This window comes from Nelumbo nucifera, chromosome 8 (genome assembly GCF_055504915.1).
Source record: "Nelumbo nucifera cultivar China Antique chromosome 8, China Antique-T2T, whole genome shotgun sequence".
In the NCBI taxonomy this organism is placed as follows: Eukaryota; Viridiplantae; Streptophyta; class Magnoliopsida; order Proteales; family Nelumbonaceae; genus Nelumbo; species Nelumbo nucifera.
Genome location: NC_142656.1, coordinates 11,819,266 through 11,839,752, shown reverse-complemented (window position 1 = coordinate 11,839,752; position 20,487 = coordinate 11,819,266). Strand labels below are relative to the sequence as shown.

The 20,487-nt window shown below is 38.8% G+C and overlaps 2 protein-coding genes across 2 annotated transcripts; one reads left to right on the top strand and one right to left on the bottom strand.

Moving 5' to 3' along the window:
• The first annotated feature begins 1,033 nt into the window (after window positions 1-1,033).
• On the top strand, window positions 1,034-11,907 carry LOC104592272 (uncharacterized). The gene is made up of 5 exons (XM_010251546.3): window positions 1,034-1,199; window positions 1,355-3,959; window positions 4,691-6,499; window positions 10,432-10,687; window positions 10,798-11,907. Exons 2-5 carry the CDS (start codon window positions 1,449-1,451, stop codon window positions 11,373-11,375), a joined length of 5,154 nt encoding a protein of 1,717 aa, XP_010249848.1. The 5' UTR covers window positions 1,034-1,199; window positions 1,355-1,448; the 3' UTR covers window positions 11,376-11,907.
• Window positions 11,908-12,234: 327 nt separating this feature from the next.
• LOC104592270 (uncharacterized) lies at window positions 12,235-19,763 on the bottom strand. Its single transcript, XM_010251545.3, has 5 exons — window positions 19,601-19,763; window positions 17,951-19,109; window positions 15,795-16,702; window positions 15,229-15,285; window positions 12,235-12,970 (listed from the first exon to the last, which is right to left on the bottom strand). The coding sequence occupies exons 2-5, from the start codon at window positions 18,939-18,941 to the stop codon at window positions 12,725-12,727; spliced, it is 2,202 nt and encodes a 733-aa protein (XP_010249847.1). The 5' UTR covers window positions 18,942-19,109; window positions 19,601-19,763; the 3' UTR covers window positions 12,235-12,724.
• Between the last annotated feature and the right edge of the window lie 724 nt (window positions 19,764-20,487).

Below are 20,487 nucleotides of genomic sequence, written 5' to 3'. Positions count from 1 at the left end.
ATGGTACCCAACAGATTGATAATCAATCAATTCATTCACAACCAGTCGAGATATTGATTGATTAAAGTGTTTGGGTTTGATTTTTTATTTTTTTGGCTCTAGATAATGAGAAAATGTATGATGCTGGAAAGACATGATTATTGGAAGGGCTTTGACCAATTAATCCCGAGCCCGAAAATACTAACTGATTGGTTAAAAGTTTTTTCAGTATCATATCTTTCTGCTATCATCGTGGAACCCTTAGGCTGTGTTTGGTTTGAAAGTAAAAATTAGGAAAACCTTTACAAACCTTGTATAGATTTTCTGATCTTTCCCTTCATTTCCCTACTTTTTCCTTTAAGCCTTCAAATCACTTTTTGATTCATTTTGTTGTCAAAAGCAAGAATTTTTCCAAACGGAGCCTAAATGTGACTTTGTGGGTAAGTGATTTATGTAAGGGGCTTAACGTAAAATTAAGTAAATCAGGCAGCTGTTTTTAAAGCTTCGAGGGAATTTCTGGTGCACCCCTCTTACACGTATGTAATGATGAAAAGGACCCCTACTTTTTAATTATTTTACATTTTGTATTTGACGGGCGACCTTATTTACAGTTTTACCTCCAAGTGGCGCGTCTCAGCGCTTACGTTACTTTTTCAAAAGGCGAATCGTATTTCAGAAACCTTACCAAATACCAGGGTCATTTTTGTAACTTAGCGAAAAAAGGAAAAAGTTGAAAAGCCTTGCCAAATTATATTCTCCTGCTGTATCACATAACTTGCCTATATCTTTCAATGTTCCACCAAATCTCATCCATCGATGTAATTGATCAGAGTGATCTCCGCCGTCCAGCTCTTCCTTGTTTACCCCGAAATTGTCGATGTCTTTTAAATGCTGTTAGGGTTTCCGTCGTGGCAGGAAAATATGGAGGGTTGATCTTAGATCGGATGGTTCTGATTAATCGAAGTTACAGTATAATGAAGATTATATTTTTATTTCTTTTAATTTTGTGTTTTTTCGTTCTAAACCCTAAGTCTTGTGAAACGGAAGAAACCCTAATTCTTTCATTTCCGATGGTAAAAACTGGAATTCCTGAAAAGATCGACAAATTGGGGGTTTTGCATGCGAAAAAGGACGTATTTGAAGCGGGAGATCGATGTTTTCCCTCAGCAATTTTCCGATCGGAGCGTATAAATGTTTGTTCTCAGACGATTTTGATCCAGGTATGTTGTTTTTTGCCCGTTTCTGGTGATTGATTCATTTTACTTGCACGAAGGGTTCGGATCTCGATAGGAGATGGATTTCATAGATTTGCATGTGTTTTTGGGGCGTTAATTTCGGAGTTTTATTGATTTTTGTTTTGGGATTTTGGTGTCAGATCTGAAACTAGGGTTTGGATTAGAGAAACTTGTTTGATGGAAGATGAAAATTTGGGGGTTTTGGTTCTTCTTATGTGGTTCGAGGTTCCGTAGATGGAAAATAGCGTAGACAACTCTCATGTCTCTGAAACTTCTAAGAAATCTAGATCTTTGGATCTTCGAAGTCTCTACGTTGATAAGTCTGGGGTTTCTGTTAGCAAAGAAGGGGCCGAAGGTGGGGAGCTAAAGAGTAAAAAACAGGAGTCCGTCGAAAAAGAGGTAGGTGTTGGGCAGGGTAAGAAGAAAAGGAAGAGTCGGAAAGAGGTGCTTCTCAGTAGTTTCGAACCCGTTAATAAGAAGAGCAGAAATAGTTTAGATTCAGTACATGACAATGGTTTGAATTTGGGATCCCTGGATTCGAGCAATTCAGATTCAAAATCAAAGTATCTATGTTTAGACCAAAAGAATCAAGCAAAGAATAAAGATGTCCAACTTTTGGCGGATGAGGATTTGCACAAATTGAGTGGTTTCAACAACGTTTCACACAGTTTGGATGAGAGTATCCCGAAACGACGCCGAGGTTTTTTGAGGCGTAAGAAATTCCAAAACAATCATGCCTTGGAACAGGTGGCTGCATCAAGTGATAAAGTCAGCTATGATACAAAGATACTTGAGTTAAATGGTGATTCTGTCAACCCTATACCTTCTTCTGAAGGAAAACAGAAAAAGGTTTCTGATGGTTTTGATGAGAATAGCTCCAGTAGAGCTAATTCAGCTAGGCATGTGAAGCTAGAGGGCGTGAATGCTATTAGATCCAATGGCAGTCCATCCCCAAAAAGTGTTCAAAAGAATCAAAGAAAGAGGTGGGAATTAGCATCACAGAAACAAAGCTGTGTAGATGATTTGGAGCCATTGGTTGATAACTCTGACAAGATTTGTGAGGATTTGCAAGAAGATGATGAGGAGAACCTTGAGCAGAATGCTGCAAGAATGTTGTCTTCTCGGTTTGACCCAAGCTGTACCAGGTTTACTGGAAACAGTAAGGCTTCTTCTGCATCACAGTCTATGAATGGGTTTTCGTTGCTGCCTTCAGTTCATCAGGATTTCTTGAGTCGGGGGGCAAATAATTCAGTTGGGTCTGACTCCACATCTGTTGATGCTGCAGGCAGAGTGTTGCGTCCCAGAAAACAACACAAAGAGAAGGGTATTGTGAGGAAGAGACGCCACTTTTATGAGATATTTTCTGGGGACTTGGATGCATACTGGTTTCTAAACCGAAGGATCAAAGTCTTTTGGCCATTGGACAAGAGTTGGTATTTTGGTGTTGTTAATAATTATGATCCAGAGAGGAAGCTGCATCATGTTAAATATGATGACCGTGATGAAGAATGGATTGACCTCCAAAATGAGAGATTCAAACTCTTGTTACTCCCCAGTGAAGTTCCTGGTAAGTCTGGTCCAGAAAAATCAGTGCAGGGAGGTAAACATGTAGATGTGGAAGATGTGAATGAGGAAGATAGCAATTGTATAGGCACCTATATGGATTCAGAGCCCATCATTTCATGGTTGGCTCGATCAACTCGTCGCATAAAATCTTCCCCACTTGGTGTTGTGAAGAGGCAGAAAAAATCCTGCCCATCTAAGGACCAAATGCTGCCTGTTGTTGATAATCCAGTCAGTCCCCCACAAAGGTGTTTCGCTGCAGGCCCCTCTAGAACGGATAATAATGAAATATTTTGTAATTCTGTGTTGCAAGATTGTTCATTTCATGGAGAAATGGCTGAGAAGCCTGTGACGAGCATCACATGCTCTGATCAGAAAAGGCTTCCATTTGTTTATTTCAGGAAGCGGTTTCGCAAGAGAGGGCAGGCAATGGGTTGTACATCTGAAGAGGCTTCTGGACACAGAAGTTTATCTGGTTCTGTTACTTCTCTTGCTTTGGTTGTTGACAGGGTAGGAGCACTGGAAGAGTGTGATGTTACTCTCGAAGGCTCTTGCCTGAAAGATTGGAAATCCTTAAATTGTGATAGCATATTGTGGGATGGTGAGAACCTTGGGTTGTTAAGGATGACTATACTTCTTGAGAAATTGAAACAAGTTAAACTGATGTTAAGCTTCCTGCCCCGATGGAGCCACATTCTTTCATTTGAAGCTGAGAAATTTTGGCTGTACCGTACTGTGTTGCTGCTTCACTGTGGTACAGTAACGACCCCTTGGCCAAAGGTTTATTTGGAGATGCTTTTTGTTGATAATGTTGCTGGGTTGAGGTTTATATCATTCGAAGGCTGCTTGACGCAGGCAGTGGCTTTTATATGTTTGGTCCTGACTGCTTTTTGCCAGTCTGAGTATGGAGAGCTTGTACATTTGCAGTTGCCAGTGACATCAATTAGGTTTAAGCTTTCTGGCTTTCAGGAACTTGAAAGGCAATTTGTGTTTGTTGTCTACAACTTCTTGGAGGTAAAAAATTCAAAGTGGTTGTACCTGGATTCTAGACTGAAGAAATACTCTTTGGTTAGTATGCAGCTTCCTCTTGCTGAATGCACATATGATAATATTAAGCTTCTTCAGAATGGCAGTGCTCAGTTGCGAGTTCCTCCCACTTGCGGGGAGCTCATTTCTCATGAGGTAATTTCTTTCCTTTTCCCCCTTTTTCAATTTAAATGGTTTCTCTCTGCTTCGTTTTGCACTCATCATCTTTGTCATTATGCTATTCCATCTACTTATCTAATCCATGGTAATAAAATATTAGGGTAAATTACTTAACCCCCCCTGTGCTTTCTGACAAGTGCTTTAACTTCTCCTGTAATTTGACCTCTCCAAATTCCTCCATTGACATTTTGGAGAAATTACACAAATAGACCTCCTGTTAGTTTGCCGCTAGTGTTAAGAACCTAACTGAAAATGATGATCTCATGCTTTTAAACACTTTAAACTTCCCAATTTTCTCATGAATGATAATAATACAGTGTTTGCTGACCAATTTCAAAAAACAAAATACTCTTAATGTCAAAATAATGGAAGGGGTATTTTGGTCAATAGACACTCCAATATTGTCATTCATGGGCAATATGGGAAATTTGAAGTGCTTAAAAGCATGAAATCATCCTTTTTGGTTAGATTCTTAATATTAAACTATGGAAGGGGTCTGTTCGTATAATTTCTCCGAAATGTCAAGGGAGGAATTTGTAGAGGTTAAAGTGCAGGGATGGTTAAAGTATTTGTCAGGAAATACAGTTGAGGTTTAAGTAATTTACCCAAAATATTATATAAATATTTTGACATTGTCACCTGTTTGCTCTTGTTGAGCACTTGTTATCATATGGGATTAACTTGATACTGTTTTTCCTACCAACCAGAGTTCGAGGAAAAGATCTAGGCAGGGTATTATGCAAATTGGTGTCTCCAAAGAATTGGCTTCCATTGACTTAAGATGTCAAGATTCAAATTCTGATGAGAATCACTGGAGACTTCCTTCCTTTGTACTTTCTTTTGCTGCTGCACCCACTTTCTTTCTCAGCCTGCATCTCAAGATGCTTGTGGAAAATAATGTTGCCTCTTTGAGTTTCCAGAACCAGAACTCAATGTCCTTACTGGAGGGTCCAGATTGTGGCAGACCAATGTGCGATGAAAGCATTCCTATCGAGGTTATACCTACTGAAATCTCAGAAGTGGCCGTTAAAAATAATAGGAGTACTTTGAAGACTGCTGCTGGGTCTAGATGGTTGTCTTGTTCCAAAATGAAGGTAGAGACTGATGCTCTCTCCATAGGCAGTGATGGTGATTGGATAAAGACCTCTAAGAAATATCTAAATGGTGAGCTTAATGTAACTAGAACTTCTGTAGATCCCAAAGATTCAGGGAAGAACAGGATTGATGGCATTGATGGACTGCAACAGAATTTGTCTCATTATGCAGGATCAGAACAATGTAGTGAAAAGTCATGGCCTTCACTTTCTGAGCATCGATCTTCTCCAGATAACTCTGAAAGTCGGTGCTTCTCTTTGGATGGTGTTAATGTTCAGAGTCCGCCTCTTGGCCAAGTTGAAAACCAGCATTTTGATAGGGAAACACAGAACAATCAGCAGTCTTCTATTGATTCACCATGGACCATGAATGACTTTGGCATTCGGAGCCCAAATCCTACTGCACCGCGTAGTGTATGGCATCGGAACAGACATAGCTTTGGTTCTTCATCCCTTGGCTACAGATCAAAAGTGTGGCCTGATGGAAAGGCAGATTTTGCTCTGAGTGGATTTGGGAATGGTTCTAGGAAACCACGGACTCAGGTCTCATATTTATTGCCATTTGGAGGTCAGGAGTTTGGCTCAAAGCCTAGAAGTCATCAACGGAAAGGACGTCCTTATAAAAGGATTAGGACTGACAATGAGAAGAGAATGTCTGTTGGGTCTAGAAGTCCACAGAGACACCCAGAAGTGTTGTATTGTGATGCAAATGTTTTGATTACTGCAGGGGACAGAGGATGGAGAGAGAGTGGTGCACAGGTTGTGTTAGAGTTTGTTGACCATAAGGACTGGAGAATTCTGGTCAAAATTTCTGGGGCTACAAGGTATTCATATAAGGCACACCAGTTTCTGCAGCCTGGGACAACAAATCGCTATACTCATGCTATGATGTGGAAGGGAGGGAAGGATTGGATCTTGGAATTTCCGGACAGGAGCCAGTGGGCCATTTTCAGGGAGTTGCATGAAGAGTGTTTCAATCGGAATATTCGGGCTGCTACTGTTAAGAACATTCCTATTCCTGGGGTTCGCTTGATTGAGGAGAGTGATGATAATGCAGTAGAGGCACCATTTATTCGCAGTTTAAAGTATTTTCGGCAGGTTGAGACTGAAGTTGAGATGGCTATGAATCCTTCACATGTTTTATATGACATTGAAAGTGATGATGATGAGTGGATTTCAAAACATCAAAATTCTTCTGATATTGATGTGTGTAATCTGCCACAGATTTCTGATGATATGTTTGAAAGGACGATGGATATGTTTGAGAAAGTTGCATATGCTCAGCAGCGTGATAGCTTTTCATCCGATGAAATTGAGGAGCTGATGGTTGGAGTAGGGCCCGTTGATGTAATTAAATCCATACATGAACATTGGAAGCAAAAGAGGCAGAAGAAAGGAATGCCTCTGATCCGGCAATTTCAGGTAAAACATTTGATCTATACCTCTAATGTTCATCACTATTTGCTTTTAGTGTTATGATCTCATATTCCCTCATGGAACTTTGACCTTAATTTCTTGTTGCATGCCCACTCAGTGGGTTTTGATCTTGTCTCTAATAAGAGATATACACGACCAGCAGTATGACAGCTTTTCATCTAGTGAATGTTCTCAGCAGCACAACAACGTTTCCTTATCTTTTTTGTGATTTTTTTTTGATAATCAACAGTGTTGATTTCATTCAGAACAACATATTGCCTAAAATGCATAATAACATGGACCAAAACAATAGCCTGAAAGCTATTGTTTAAATCCTGAGGTTTATAAATGTTAGGATCAAGTATAGTTTTCAGTGAAAATTAGGAATGTTGAAAACAAAGTGGTTAATAAGACTAATCTGTGCCTCTTTTCTCATGTCTGTGTCATTTACCTGAAGAACGATGAGAGTGAAACTGTGAATGCCATTTCACAGCAAGGATGTGGTGTTATGTTGTAATTTGTTTTGGTATTGTGCAAAGGCTGCAGTTTAATGGGGGTTATGGTGTGAGATAAATGCTAAAATATTTGAAAATAAAGCCCAAGAAGCAGACAGTATTGTTGATCTTTCAGTGATTAAGGGTATTCACTGCATGAAGACCACAAAAAAATGCTGTGATCTTAAGAAGCTGGCAGGTATCCTGGACTGCACCTGCAATTGGAAACTTTGAACTAGATTTAGGTGGAAGCCTAGGTCAATCAGGTCCTGTGTGGGAGGGTTTGTAAGAGGCCATGATGGGAGTATATTAATGAGTTGTTCAGGACCAGCAGGAACGGGCAATTAAGTGAGAGCTGAGCTGTAGCTCTTTTGCAAGGGCTAAAGTTAATCCATGGCAAAGTATGGAATGGACTTGTGGTTGAAGACTCGAAGGTGATTGTCAGATAGTGGTGACTGGTGAGATGGCTCCGAATCCAATCAAATTCTCAAGTATATTAAGGTACTTGCTAACAAACGTAGTGGCTTTATCTTCAAATGTGAAATGCTCATTCAGATGGATTACTAGCTCTTGCTAATAGCTTAGTAGATACCTTAGCAGGGATGAGGGCTAACATGAACAAGTTAGACAGGGAAATGCCTGGGCAAGAGAGCTTGAACCCAGAAACGACTGGGTATGGGTGGTTACGAGGTATGAGAACGGGAGGAAAGTAGAAGTTTCAGAAGGAAGACAAAGGAATTCCCACCTTGTTCAGATCAAAAAGGATGAGTTGCAGCGACCTGAAGGCATCGAGTTGTAGAAGAGCTGACTTCGAGGGGTGATTGAAGCAAAGAAATCAATCAAGCGACTTCTTCAAGCTAGAGAGCTCTGGGAGCTGGAGTCCGGTTGAGTAACTCCACAGGTGAGGAAGGAAAAGGATTACAGGGGGAAGTTGAAGGGGATGGTGGAGATTCTGGGAATGGGGGATGGGCAATAAATGAAAGTTACGAAATGTTGATTGGAGCGAAATCATTGGAAATCATAGCTCAACTGAACAATGAGGTTGGTTTGTATCTTCCACTTCTTTGGGCTAGGAAATTCCTGTGAGGAAGATAATAGGGAAGATGGTTTGAAGCAATGGACGAAAGGGGAAGCAGCATGTAAAGAAAAAAATCAGGGGAGGACCAACATAAGGTCTATAACAGAGAAAAAGGATGGTGGGGTAAGGAGGTTTAGGTTTAGGGGTTGGGGTTGAAAGGTTAGAAACTGAGGACCATAGGGAGAGCAGAGAGGTTACAAAGGAGGGAGAAGAGGAGAGAATGAGGGTTGAAATTGAGAAGGATATTGGGGAAGACAATACTGAGCAAGGAAGGGTGAGTATTGACTAGCTGGTTGATTGACAGGTGGAGGTTGGGAAAGTTCTGAATTTATTTTTTCTACAAGGAGAAAGGGTAGTGAGGAAGGCAATAGAACATTTTGAGAGAAGCAGAACGGAAGAACATACTAAAAAGAAAATTATTGGGGAGGGGGAGTGAAGTGTGGGAGGAAGGAGAAGGGAGGGAAGAAGGAATAGTTGATGAAGAGTAAGGGAGGTTGCAGAAAATGTAGAGGGGGAGGGGGAGTTGGAATCTGACTTGGAAGCTGAAGTCGGTATCTTCGAATTTTAGGGGCTTGAGAGATGAAAGAAGTATAGTAGAAGCAAGAAAGCAGGGCTGGTTTGGAGTTGCATTCTGTTTGCAAGATGTTGTAATATATGGAAGGAAAGAATTAGAAGAATTTTTGGAGCCAAAGCTTAGAATTTGGAGAGGATAGTGGCAGGCGGCAGCAGTCAGAGAAACTGTTGTAGGCTGGTTTCTAGTACCAGAATTTAGCCAAGTATTGGATTATTCTGTTACCTGATTTGAAAAGATCAGTAGGACAGTTGTGGGGAATTTTTTGGCGTGTGCTGGAGTTTCAGTTCTGTATCAGTCAATACTCTATAGTGGTCTTTTTTTGGTTGTTGTAGTTGTTGGTTTTGAGGTGCCATCTTGCCACCTCTTGTTGTAATCTTTTTTTTTTTTTTTTAATAAACATTTTTATTATTACTCTTAAAAAAAGACTTTGGGGACAAGCTTGGGGAAACGTTGGGGATTCAAATGTGTAATCTGGATTGTTTTGTTTGATTGTAATTGAGCTTTTTGGCCAGAATTCTTGGCATGTGGGTGTTGCCTACACCTGGATAGAATGTAACTATTTTCCTTTTTAATGAAATTTTATTTTTACTATAAAAAAAGCCTGGGCAAGGTGCAAATGTTTAACTGCATTATACTAATGGGATTTTAAGTACTATATGCTAGGACCTTTGTGGTTTATGTCATACTGCAAGTCATTTGGGGAGAGTGTTGAACCATTTTATTTGTATCAATGAAATTTGCTGTTGATAAAAAATGGTTAATCAAGACTTAATGCAAAAAGGACAGGTTTATGGAGAAGAAAGTATTTTTTGTTTGTCATCCATGATGCACCAGCATGCATTATGGTTTTCTTTGATCATTAACAGTATATTTTATTGAAAAAGATAATTTCTATATGTGACATCCAGGATACTGTTTGTGCAATATATATATATACACTTTTTTTTTTTTGATAATTAAAGTTCATGGTATACCAATAGAATGCATCCAATATCTGTTAGTGATAAAAGGGAAATAAAGGGCTATTCTCATCCAAATATGTTTTTCAGTTAAGTTGGGCCGGATATACGTTTTTCATAATAAATAAAAGAAACTTGTGTTAAAGGGACAATTGCTTGGTGCAGTAGTAAAATCTTGGGCTGACAAATGTAGGAATTGGAGATTGGGAGTAGTTTGAATTCTTTCTTTTTTCACTTTTTTCTATTTATTATTTATTATTAAAAAGTTGTGAGAATAGTTCATTTTTGAGAGTAGTCACTTCATGCAGACATATCCTGTGTAATGGGGGATAATAACATTTATCAGGGGAGGGAGTGGACAAGACGGTCCGATCTTCTGACAAGCATATCCAGGGCCAAAATGAACCATGTGGTTGTGCACTTGTGCTGCCTATTTAAAGCTTCATGTTCCAACTTGCACTTTCTGGCGACTTATATTTAGTTGTGGTTGGTTTGACAAAAGTAGTATACCCACCTGAGGGTAAACTTATTTAAATTTTGAAGGCACTATATATTCCACATCATTAAAGAATAACTTCCCTTTCACAACATAATTTTATTGAGTCGAATGCTTTTTTTTAATTGTTATAACATGTTTTGAAGGCTATATTCTAAATTTGTTTATTGCAGTTTGAATTTTGGTAGTAACTTTTATCAAGCTCATGGTGTTTGTATGCATGTCTTTGATGTGTTACCTTTGTTTCTCTTGTGTCATTTGTCATTGTGTAACTTATTATTTTTTCAACATATAATTGTTTAATGACTCTCTGTTTCTATCCTTTTGCTTGATTTAGCCTCCTTTGTGGGAGAGGTATCAGCAACAAGTTAAAGAGTGGGAGTTGGCAATAAATAAAATTCACAACTTTCCTAATGGAGGGAAGGATAAGGCTCTGATAATTGAGAAGCCACCTATGTTTGCTTTCTGTATGCGACCACGGGGTTTGGAAGTGCCTAACAAGGGTTCAAAACAAAGGTCTCAAAGGAAGTTTGCAGCCGGTGGTGGGCATAATAATGCTTTCTCCAGAGATCATGATGGTTTGCATGGTTTAGGTAAGTTTAATCCTCAATGTGCCCTCATTTTAGTTACCACTATTTTGTTTCTCAAAAGCTTTTTGAAAATTCTTGTGTAAGCTTAATCTCTGATAATGTGTTATTACCAGGGAGAAGATTAAATGGGTTTTCCCTTGGAGAGGACAGGTGTGTCATTACTGGTCAGAGCCACGAGGATGCTTCCCCTTGGATCCAGACATCAACAAGGGCACTATCACCCCGAGATGCTATTAGCACGGGTTATCTGTCAATGAGCAGTGATGGTTCTGAGAGGAATCACCACTTAAAACTTCACAAAAACAAGTCAAAGAAGGCAGGGGCGTTTCTATTGCCAAGTGATTCACAAATGATGGTTAAGGCATACAGTCAAAAGATGACAGAGAAGAGAAATGAGGCATACCGGTGGAATATGGGTCTACCTGAGTGGACTACTCGGAAGCAATACCACTCAGAAGTGTCCCAGAGGCGCAGAGTTGAACAGCTGGGTCCTTGTGATCTTGACGAGTTCAGGTTGCGGGATGCATCAGGTGCAGCTCAGCATGCATTCAACATGGCCAAACTCAAGAGAGAAAAAGCTCAGCGATTGCTTTACAGGGCAGATCTTGCAATTCACAAGGCTGTCGTTGCTCTTATGACTGCTGAGGCGATAAAAGCATCGTCTGAGAAGGAACCTGCTGATGATGGGTAGACTTTACAAATGAATCTCAAATGACCTGTGGATATGTATGATCTCAGGCTTCAGCAAGACATCTCAGGCAATGGCGGTCAATCTGGTTTCCAAAGTCTCTTAATAGGGGACCTTGGTGCTGTTTTTGCTTGAGTAGCGCTGAGTTTTGCTTTATCATGAGCACGGGGGGTTTAACTTGGGGGCCGTTGCTCGTCATTTGTGATGGATTCCAAGTGAACTTTTGACACGGCGGCTGTTTGCAGTGAAGAGAGGTCATTATCGAGGCAGTTTTGGTGCACAGTTGCCAAGCGGTTTCTCCACTTTTTTGGGAGGTTAATAGGTATTTTATATTAAATGGGGAGCGTATTAATGCTCCCGGAGGGAAAAAAAGGGTGTGTAGAATTTTGGTTGCTGATCTTTCTTTGTACAGTATTTTTTCTTTTTGTTCTGTTTATCCCCTCAATCCGGTTAAGTATTTTGCCAATGATAGTGCAATTGGCCAAAATAATACAATACATCTTGGAATCAAACAAAGATATTCGTTTCCTTTCAACTTTGGATCTCTGGTTACGGGTGCATACTGGTGGGTTATGTGGGAGGGAGGCCTGTTGTGTGCCACTGACACTGACACAAGTTCGTATTGGGGTTGTTCTATTGTCTTAAGAAAAGGAAAAGAAAGGGAAAAAAAGAAAGAAAGAAAGAAACTAAGAACTGATTTAAGTATTATAAGATTACGAGCATTTTGACAGATCATCGTTAATCTTTCATCTCATGGTTGTCTGAAAAGGTTTTGAAACGCCTTTGGCCTGAACCAAAGCATGGTTGGAGTTTCATTTATGTGCACCGTGTTCTTTGGTTGAATGGGAGGGGAATGTGGAGATGGAAAGACGAAAGAATGATCAATCACAGTGTGCCAGTGACTCGGGTTTGAACTTTGAACATCATGGCATTTGTGTCCATCGTCAAACAAAAAAGTTTGTCAAAGTGTTCTTTTTTACTATTTCCCCCCATCTCCATGGTATACTCAGTTCTCCGACTCAGGCCACTGCCTCACTGGTCACACTTCAATTGGTTGTGATTCCTTAATAGTGTTTTGTGAGTGGGAAGCTCTGTAGGTCTATAACTGACAAAATTAAGTGGTTCAATACTAAGCGCCACGGTTTCTTTTTTTCTTTTTTTCTTTTTTTTAATCCAGATGAGAGCAGCTTCCGAGTTCTGACATGTGACCAATTGATCAATGAGAACAATGGAGATGTGGTGGATTAATTCAACTACAGAAACTTCAAGATTCCCAGTGCCTATCCAGAAAAAAAAGGCGATCTCAGAGGCCTAGATTTTCCAAGATTTATCAAGAAACCCTTTTGAAAGCCTTATTTGATTCTCATGCACTTGAAGAGGACCTCTGCAAATTTCTTGTACATGTGACGCTTCAAGTATATCTTCTCTACTTTTTTCCTTCCTCTAATTCCCATTTGCTGCCTCTGTGATGGATTTTTAAGCAAGAAAAGTAGATTTTGGGCGAGGACTTTAGTTCCTGGGTGCCCGAGAGGATGAAGAAGACCTGTTACATTGTGATCAACAATCTCCCTTGTCCCTCCAGCATCTGTCCCAAGCACCTGCACCAGAGAACAACTTGCTGTCAAGCCTGTTTGTTGCACTTTATAACTCACCATATACACGTATCTTTTTTAAGAGTTCTGCTAGATTCATGAAAGATTTTTTAAGAGACTTAATGGATTCATGAAAGGATGATAGTGTGGACTCATGGGTACCTCCCATCTTATCATCTAAAATCCAGATTTATCCATTGTACAATTTAGAAATCTTTCCGTTAACCAATCTGCCTCTGGTGATGTTCTGATACATTTGCTAATTCTTCTATTGTGCAATCATTTTTACAATAACAAGATAGTGCCAAGTAAAATTGTGATACCTTTGTAAATCTAGAAAACCTTACCTCGTGCTATTAAAAGCTTATTTTTTTACCATTTCTTCTCATAATTCTTTCTGACATTATCTAAGTAACTGTCAAACCTGAAAAAATTCTTATACCAGACACTGCTTATGGTTGTGAGAAAAACGAAAGTGAAGAACATACACAGATAGCCACGTTGAATATGACAGGAATGTTACATTACGATCCATCTTAAAGAGGTCCAGTGGCGGAGAAAGTTATATTAGGACCCAATCAAGTAGCCTACATTTTGTGAGCAATAAACTGGTCCACAAAAATTTTTTATTCTGTCATTCATGAGGGAGGAGGATTTCCTTTTGTTCTTGATAAAATATTATGCAAGGACAATAAAAAAATTTTTATAATAAAAATTTGTATTTTATTATAAAAAACAAGAGAAAAGTAATGCATATTGGGTACGATTTATTTTCCTATATATAGAAGTCTCTTTGTAGTCGCATCACATTGTAAGACCGGGATATGTATATAGTGGAGGGAATTCTATAACAATACCTTTATGTGCCTTCTCATTGCATCATGTTTTCAGACAGATTTATTTGTTATTGACTGATAGGCACAGTACAACCAGTTTTGAGATATTAACTCCCTAAAATAGAAACAACCAAGTTGGTCCAATCTGCAACAAAGCAAAGTCATAGTTCTGAGCAAGATGGGAATTGGTGGGCACCATTCAGGGTTCTAAAAGTGTCATGGACGTTGTATCCAGACATATACATTATAGGGGATGTGTCTCTAGAGTGGAATGGTGGAGCAGAAATTGTACAACCAACACCAGTTAGCTAGGACATTGGAAGCAAAAAAAAAAAAGGTTAGCTAGGACATGGATTGGATGACTGATCATTAAAGTTTGGCAGCTGTACAGAGTTCATATTTTTGATTAGATAATGGTTGTATGTATCTATTGTTTCTTATCTGATCTGACATTCATCTTCAGCCATATATGCAATCTTATATTGTTTCTGATCACCTTTCTTGTAATTTATTTAATTATTCTTTTCTTTTTAATAATTTATTATTTTACCATAAAAAAATTCTGGATAGAAAAAACTACCTGACATTCACCAAGGTATGCATGCTGAATTACTGATTACATTTGAGGCATATAATTCTCATTATTTATTCTAGGGTATCTCTTTCTTTAGGCATTACTTTCTCCAGAGTTGCCATTTTCTTAGGGGCTGTTTGATAACAGCTGAAGTGGCTAAACTGATAAGCTTATTGCTTTGTCTTTTAGTGAATAAGTTTTTAAGTAGGTTGTGAGCTCTTTAATGGCTGAAGCTGAAGTTGGGTTTATTGTTATACCCTTGAATATTTTATTATTTAATGATTTTATCCACCAAAAATGAATCCATTATCAAACAGCTCCTTAGACTATTGTCCAGATTTCATGCTTCGTCAAAAATCCTTCAGAAGTTTTTAAGCAGCATCAACTTTTGTTCAGAGCAAAACTATTTAAATATTATGTAGTTCTCAATATGTTATTGTGTTTTTTCAAAAAGAAAAAAATGAAGATAACATGAAATCATTGTATACATATGTTTAGTGAGGTCATCATTAAGACAAGGTGCAATGTGATGATAATTAGTAACATATGAACCGAATTACAGAGACCGGGCACATTTCTGTTACATTGGCATTCAAGGAAAAAGGTGTGCACCAAAATGATTACAAACTGGATTTGCTCATTGGTTGTTTATTGGGATCCAAAAAGAAGACAAATGGAAATGAAACAGCAACATCAATATTTATGGTTGGATTTGGGATCCAAAAAGAAGACAAATGGAAATGAAACAGCAACATCAATATTTATGGTTGGATTTGTAACATATTGAGTATCAAGGATAAAGTCATTCATCTGTCCAAGATGGAGTAAGAGAAAGATTAAGTGAATTGTAATACCGGTAAGCCAAACGCCATAGCTTCAACTGTCACTCTTCCAAATGTTTCTCCAAGTCCCTGTACATCAATCAATGATGTTAAATGTTTGCCGAGAGACAAATTATTATTAGGAAAAGTATGTCAAGGAGTTATGGTTTCTAGAAGTTGGACAGCATATAAAGATGGCAACCATTGGTGCCCATAGATGGATTTATATATGCCAAATTGGTGTCTGTACTGATCTTTAAGTGTCGATAAGATTGTGCAATATGGACTTTCAGTGATACATATTCTGAGGCATAGATACAAGTGTTTCTGAAGTTGGATTTACATCAAACTTAACCACATCCCTACTAATAGAAATATACAAGTTTCACGGATTTTTTTTAATCTGACATTTAATTGACATCTTAAGTTATTTAAGCAACCCCTGATAATCAAATACTATCAACCATAAATTTCCAGAACTACCTACCAAATTAATCAGAAATATAACAAAAGCTTATCTAAGAAGATAATAAGACAGAATTGCTTAGCTGGGCTTCTGTATCAAAAGTCGGGAGACAGGAATTCAAAGACATGATCACCTGGGAGTTTATAACATAAACATCTGCTGCTGCATAGAGTGAGGCAACACGTGTAGTTGCTGGAGTCCATAACACAGACTTTAACAGGTTAGGATGTTGGGATAAAAATCTGAGTATTCCTTTGACATAAGGCACTTTGTTGCTCTTGGATCCAACAGAACCAATTAATACTTTAAGAATCTTTTCCTGTGTTTCTTCTTTGTCAGATACCACTTCCCTTATTTTCTGATCATTGCCAAAGGTCAAAACCTTTGTGACATTACTGGAGGCGAGGATGCTGGGTACTTGTCTATGCTTCTTCTTATGTTCATTTAAAGTAGAACTAGATGCATTAGACAACAATCTATTTGAAGATTTACCGACACGGCTCATATCTTGAAATAAAGCTCTGGAATGTTTCTTCTGAGTTAAGGTAGAATTATCTTGGCCTAATTCAATCAAACCTTTAACTCCAGAATCTTCCAGGGAAACGTTTTTTTCAACCACCAAGCGTGCTGATTCAAGAAGCAAGATCTGGCCCTTTCCAGGGTTTATACTACTTAGAGATATCACAAGCATATCATTCTCTGTTAGTCCCATTTCTTTCCTAACTGCATCTCGCAACAAGTGCTTCCTCTCCAGCATTGCCTCAACACTAAATGATGGGGTATTTAGGGAACAAGGAATGCCTGCAACAAAGGCTAGTTCATCATTAACAGAAAGTGGAACCAGAGCAGGCTGAGAACGCAACTTAATGCCTTCTTCTTCACACCAGGCTAGCCATTGTTTAGACTGTAATTCGGAAAGAAACATGAGCATTTTCACTTGGTTTAGCATCAGCTTTGATCGATCAAAGTACTCCCGTCGATTCTCCATGATCCACCAAACTATTTGACTTGATCCAGCAGTAAAATGTTCAAGATATTGTTCTGAAACAAAGCACTGATTTATCAATATTAGGTTGAACAAGGAAAAATGCAAGAAGCAAGACCATTTTTGTGTTATATTTTACTCTTCATGAAATGGACCAAGATTTATTGACCTCTTGTATCTTATTTGAACTTGGTAATGCAAAGTTTTCTCCTTCAGATAGTCCAAAACAAAAGGGATTAGATATCTTATTCTTATAATACCCAAGTAAGTTTTCAATTATTGGTAAAAGAAAAAATCTAATAGTTCAAAATTCAAAATACATAGAGGACAAAAGGCCTGTGACATTTTCATACTTCAATAACAGGGTAATGATAATACTTGATGCTGGCAACTAGTATATAAAGGAAAGAAAATAGACTCAAAACATATACAGTATGAAGTAGTTCTAAATCAAGACAACAATTCAGCAAGTTATCCAGGACCTGAATGGATACAAAGGCATGCATCATGGACAAGGACCTGAAAAGAATGATTAGGACTAATATAGGTACAGGTATTTTCTTGATGTGCAATATGAAACCTAAAAGGCATACAATGTTCATGAAAATGCCTAGTTGTAGAATGATTTGTCTGTTCAATGCACTTCATTTGATATGAGATGTTATACATGTCTCATAAGCTCTTGTTGTGATAGTTCCAGAGAGCAAATGAACAGCTTTGATTTATTAATCATCTGGTATCATAACAGCACAGTATATTTCTTTGTCGTTTATATTAGATGTGGCCAATCAGAGTGACTTCCAGAATTGGCCATGTGTGTTCACTTCCGTCATCCATGTGGTAGGCATTTCAGGTTGAAACTTATCCACATGAACAGAGGGTGGAGAGAGGATCATGTGGAGCCATTTTGAGCCCTCATCATGCTGCAATGTAGAACTTTCATGAATCATCATCTGTTTTGTGATAAAACTTTTCTCCCAAGATTTTTTTATTGGTACTGTTCCCCTTTCAAGTTTTAACTTCTAGCTTATGGTAAAACTTTCCCCCTACAAATTGTTTGGTATCAAGTTATCCCTTTCCAAGTTCTTAACTTCTAGCAGTTTGATATACCTCAAGGCCAAAAGAACAAAAACTCAAATTGGGGGGGGGGGGGAGGTAATTGTAAACTAAAACCACAATGCGATTTGGTTATTCTATAAATGTCATTAATAGTAAACCACACAAATTCTGCCATCAGCATGGAAAGAAGATACCTTCACCCTTTTTTGGAGTTTATACTAATGAAATGAAGAAGGATTTCCTACCAATCCATGATGCACAAACAGCAGATCCTGCAATGACAAGATCTGCCTTCATGGCAGTTTTGTAGCTGAGCTCCATCTTGTCTTCAAGAACTTTGATCCTTCTCCTAGCAAGCTCTGTCATTAATCCACCTTTCTTGCTAAGAACCACTGCAGAAACTGTGGCCCCACAGCTCAAGAGCTCAGTTGCCAACTCCATCATTGAAAGTGGGGCCCCTGTCATAGAAAGCTCATGGAATATCAACACAAATTTTCTAGACCACACAAGACGTGCAAATTCCCCCTTCCTATCACAGGTACCTGATCGCTTCTCAGCACTCCATCCCAAAATTCTATCCTCGGTTGCACCAAAGGGGCCAACAAGCAATCCATATGAGGTGTTTCTTTTAGGAATCTCTTCTTCCTGCTCTTCCAAGCCACCGCTTTGACCATTTACTCTAGCCTTTGTTTTCCTACGTGCACGCAAGCTACGGCCACTTGATCTCTTACTCTTCCGTTTTGAAGATGCTCTCCGAGGAGAAGTGCTACTTTCCTTTTTAGCCAAAGTTACACCTGTTTTTTTCAAATTATTCAACTTGTTACCTTCTCCTGCCTGAGTCTCGCTAGAATCATTGTTAACCATCAAAGAATCTTCATTTCCTGACCACTGATTTGGGTCAGAAATTCCAAAACCTGGTTTACTCCTATAACCAATAAGCTCATCCTTATTATCACCATGAGCCCACTTGGACTGAATATAAAATCCTAGGTAGGTCCAGAGTGTAATTAAAGTCAACCAGAAAACCAATCTATTACTCCGGATCCACTGAAAACGGCCTCCACTGATTCGAGCTTCTCTTCGTGGAGTTCGACTAGAGTTCAATCTTCGAAATGAGGGAGAACCCCTCGGAGTTGATCTCCCTGACAATGTGGATTTCAAGCTCCCACTTGAACGTGCAGAAGATTGCCTAAACACATTTCCTTGTAAATCTTCTTTATGGTTGTTCTCCTCCATTTATTCCTTCTACCTTACCGCACTAAAAAAACTTCATCAACATTGTTTGAATCAAATTTCTTCTTCAAAGGAACCGAGTAACTAATTTTTCCTATATAAACTCACAAACTGCAGTACCGCAGAAGACCTTCGTTTACAGCTTCATTTACAGTTTCTCCAGTGTCAAACCTACATGAAACAAGAAAATCACGCAGGTCTTTACTTCCTTCAGCACAAAAACAAAGAGCAATACTCTAACAAACTCTAAATTCACCAAGGAATATCTAAATAACTACTTCTGAGCTGTTCATTAGCAGATTCCTGAAGATCAAGCTACATTAGCCAGAAACTAAACACTGTTTCACATTATTGACTGAAAAACTGTTTAAGATGAAGATCATACACCGGAATTATGAATTTTACTTAAACGAATGATCCGAGAAGCTATTCCCAGTTACCAATTATTGAAGCTAAAATCTACTCCAGAAAACAGAAAAGGCGAAGAAAAGAATCTCATGTTCGAAGCTTAATCTGATAAGAGCTACTTCAATCCCTAACCAAATAGAGATTTAAAAGCTGCGAACTCGAGATCTGGAGAGAGTTAGAGAGCAAGAATCCCGAAATCTCACCAAAAAGAAGAAGAAAAACGAAACATCTGGCTCGGTCACTGAGAAACTTACAATTTCATAGGCAGAGATGGGAAGCTAGGTGGGAAGAATTTGTGAAGAGAGGCCCTTAACGTGCGCACTTGAGTTGCAGAGCGACACCAACAACTCCGAGGAGCTCTGAGCATCTGACGGAGAGAGAAGAGGAGAAGAAGCTCTGCCTCTGCTTCTGTTTTTCTGAATTAACAATTAATGAATTAAATAATCTCGCACGTGCAACTACCACGTGTAGACAGGGCTTTAGCCTTTCCTGATTAGAAGGAAAACGACAAAGTGATGGAGCAGGTATATCAAGGTCAGTCGATGGTATTAATCGAAAAAGATAGATTTGTTTTATCCGTTCGATGAAATTCTGTTTCTAGGCTGTCTGTGGCCCGAACTTTCAGAAATTCCAATCAAACGGCTAATATCATCATCAAAATGGAATAGTAGAGAAATAACTTAGTGTGAAACATGTACTGTAGTATTGCTCGCTAATGTAGACTTTGACTCGAACTTGGAGGAGATGAAGACCGCAAGCGCAATCCAAGCGTCAGAGAAGCATCTCTCTATTAAAAAACAGATCAATTTACAGTTTGTAATAGAAATTTGAAAAGGACTCATGTACACGATTAATCAATTCACTCATCACAGACTCTGAATTAGTGGATCTGACACCGCACATCTCATACATCGCGGATCCCGTTTTATGGTGGGATCCCTCATGATGATGAGATGTGCGGTGTCAGATCATGATGAGATCTGCCAACTCAATCCAAACCCTAATAATGTGGGCTTTAAAAAAAACTAATAAATTGGCCTATTAATTAGTTCGAACTGGCCCATTTAAAGGCCCACTTGCATGGGGAAACGGAGGGGATTGAATTTTACATCGACCCAATAGTTAATGCCTTTCATTCGAG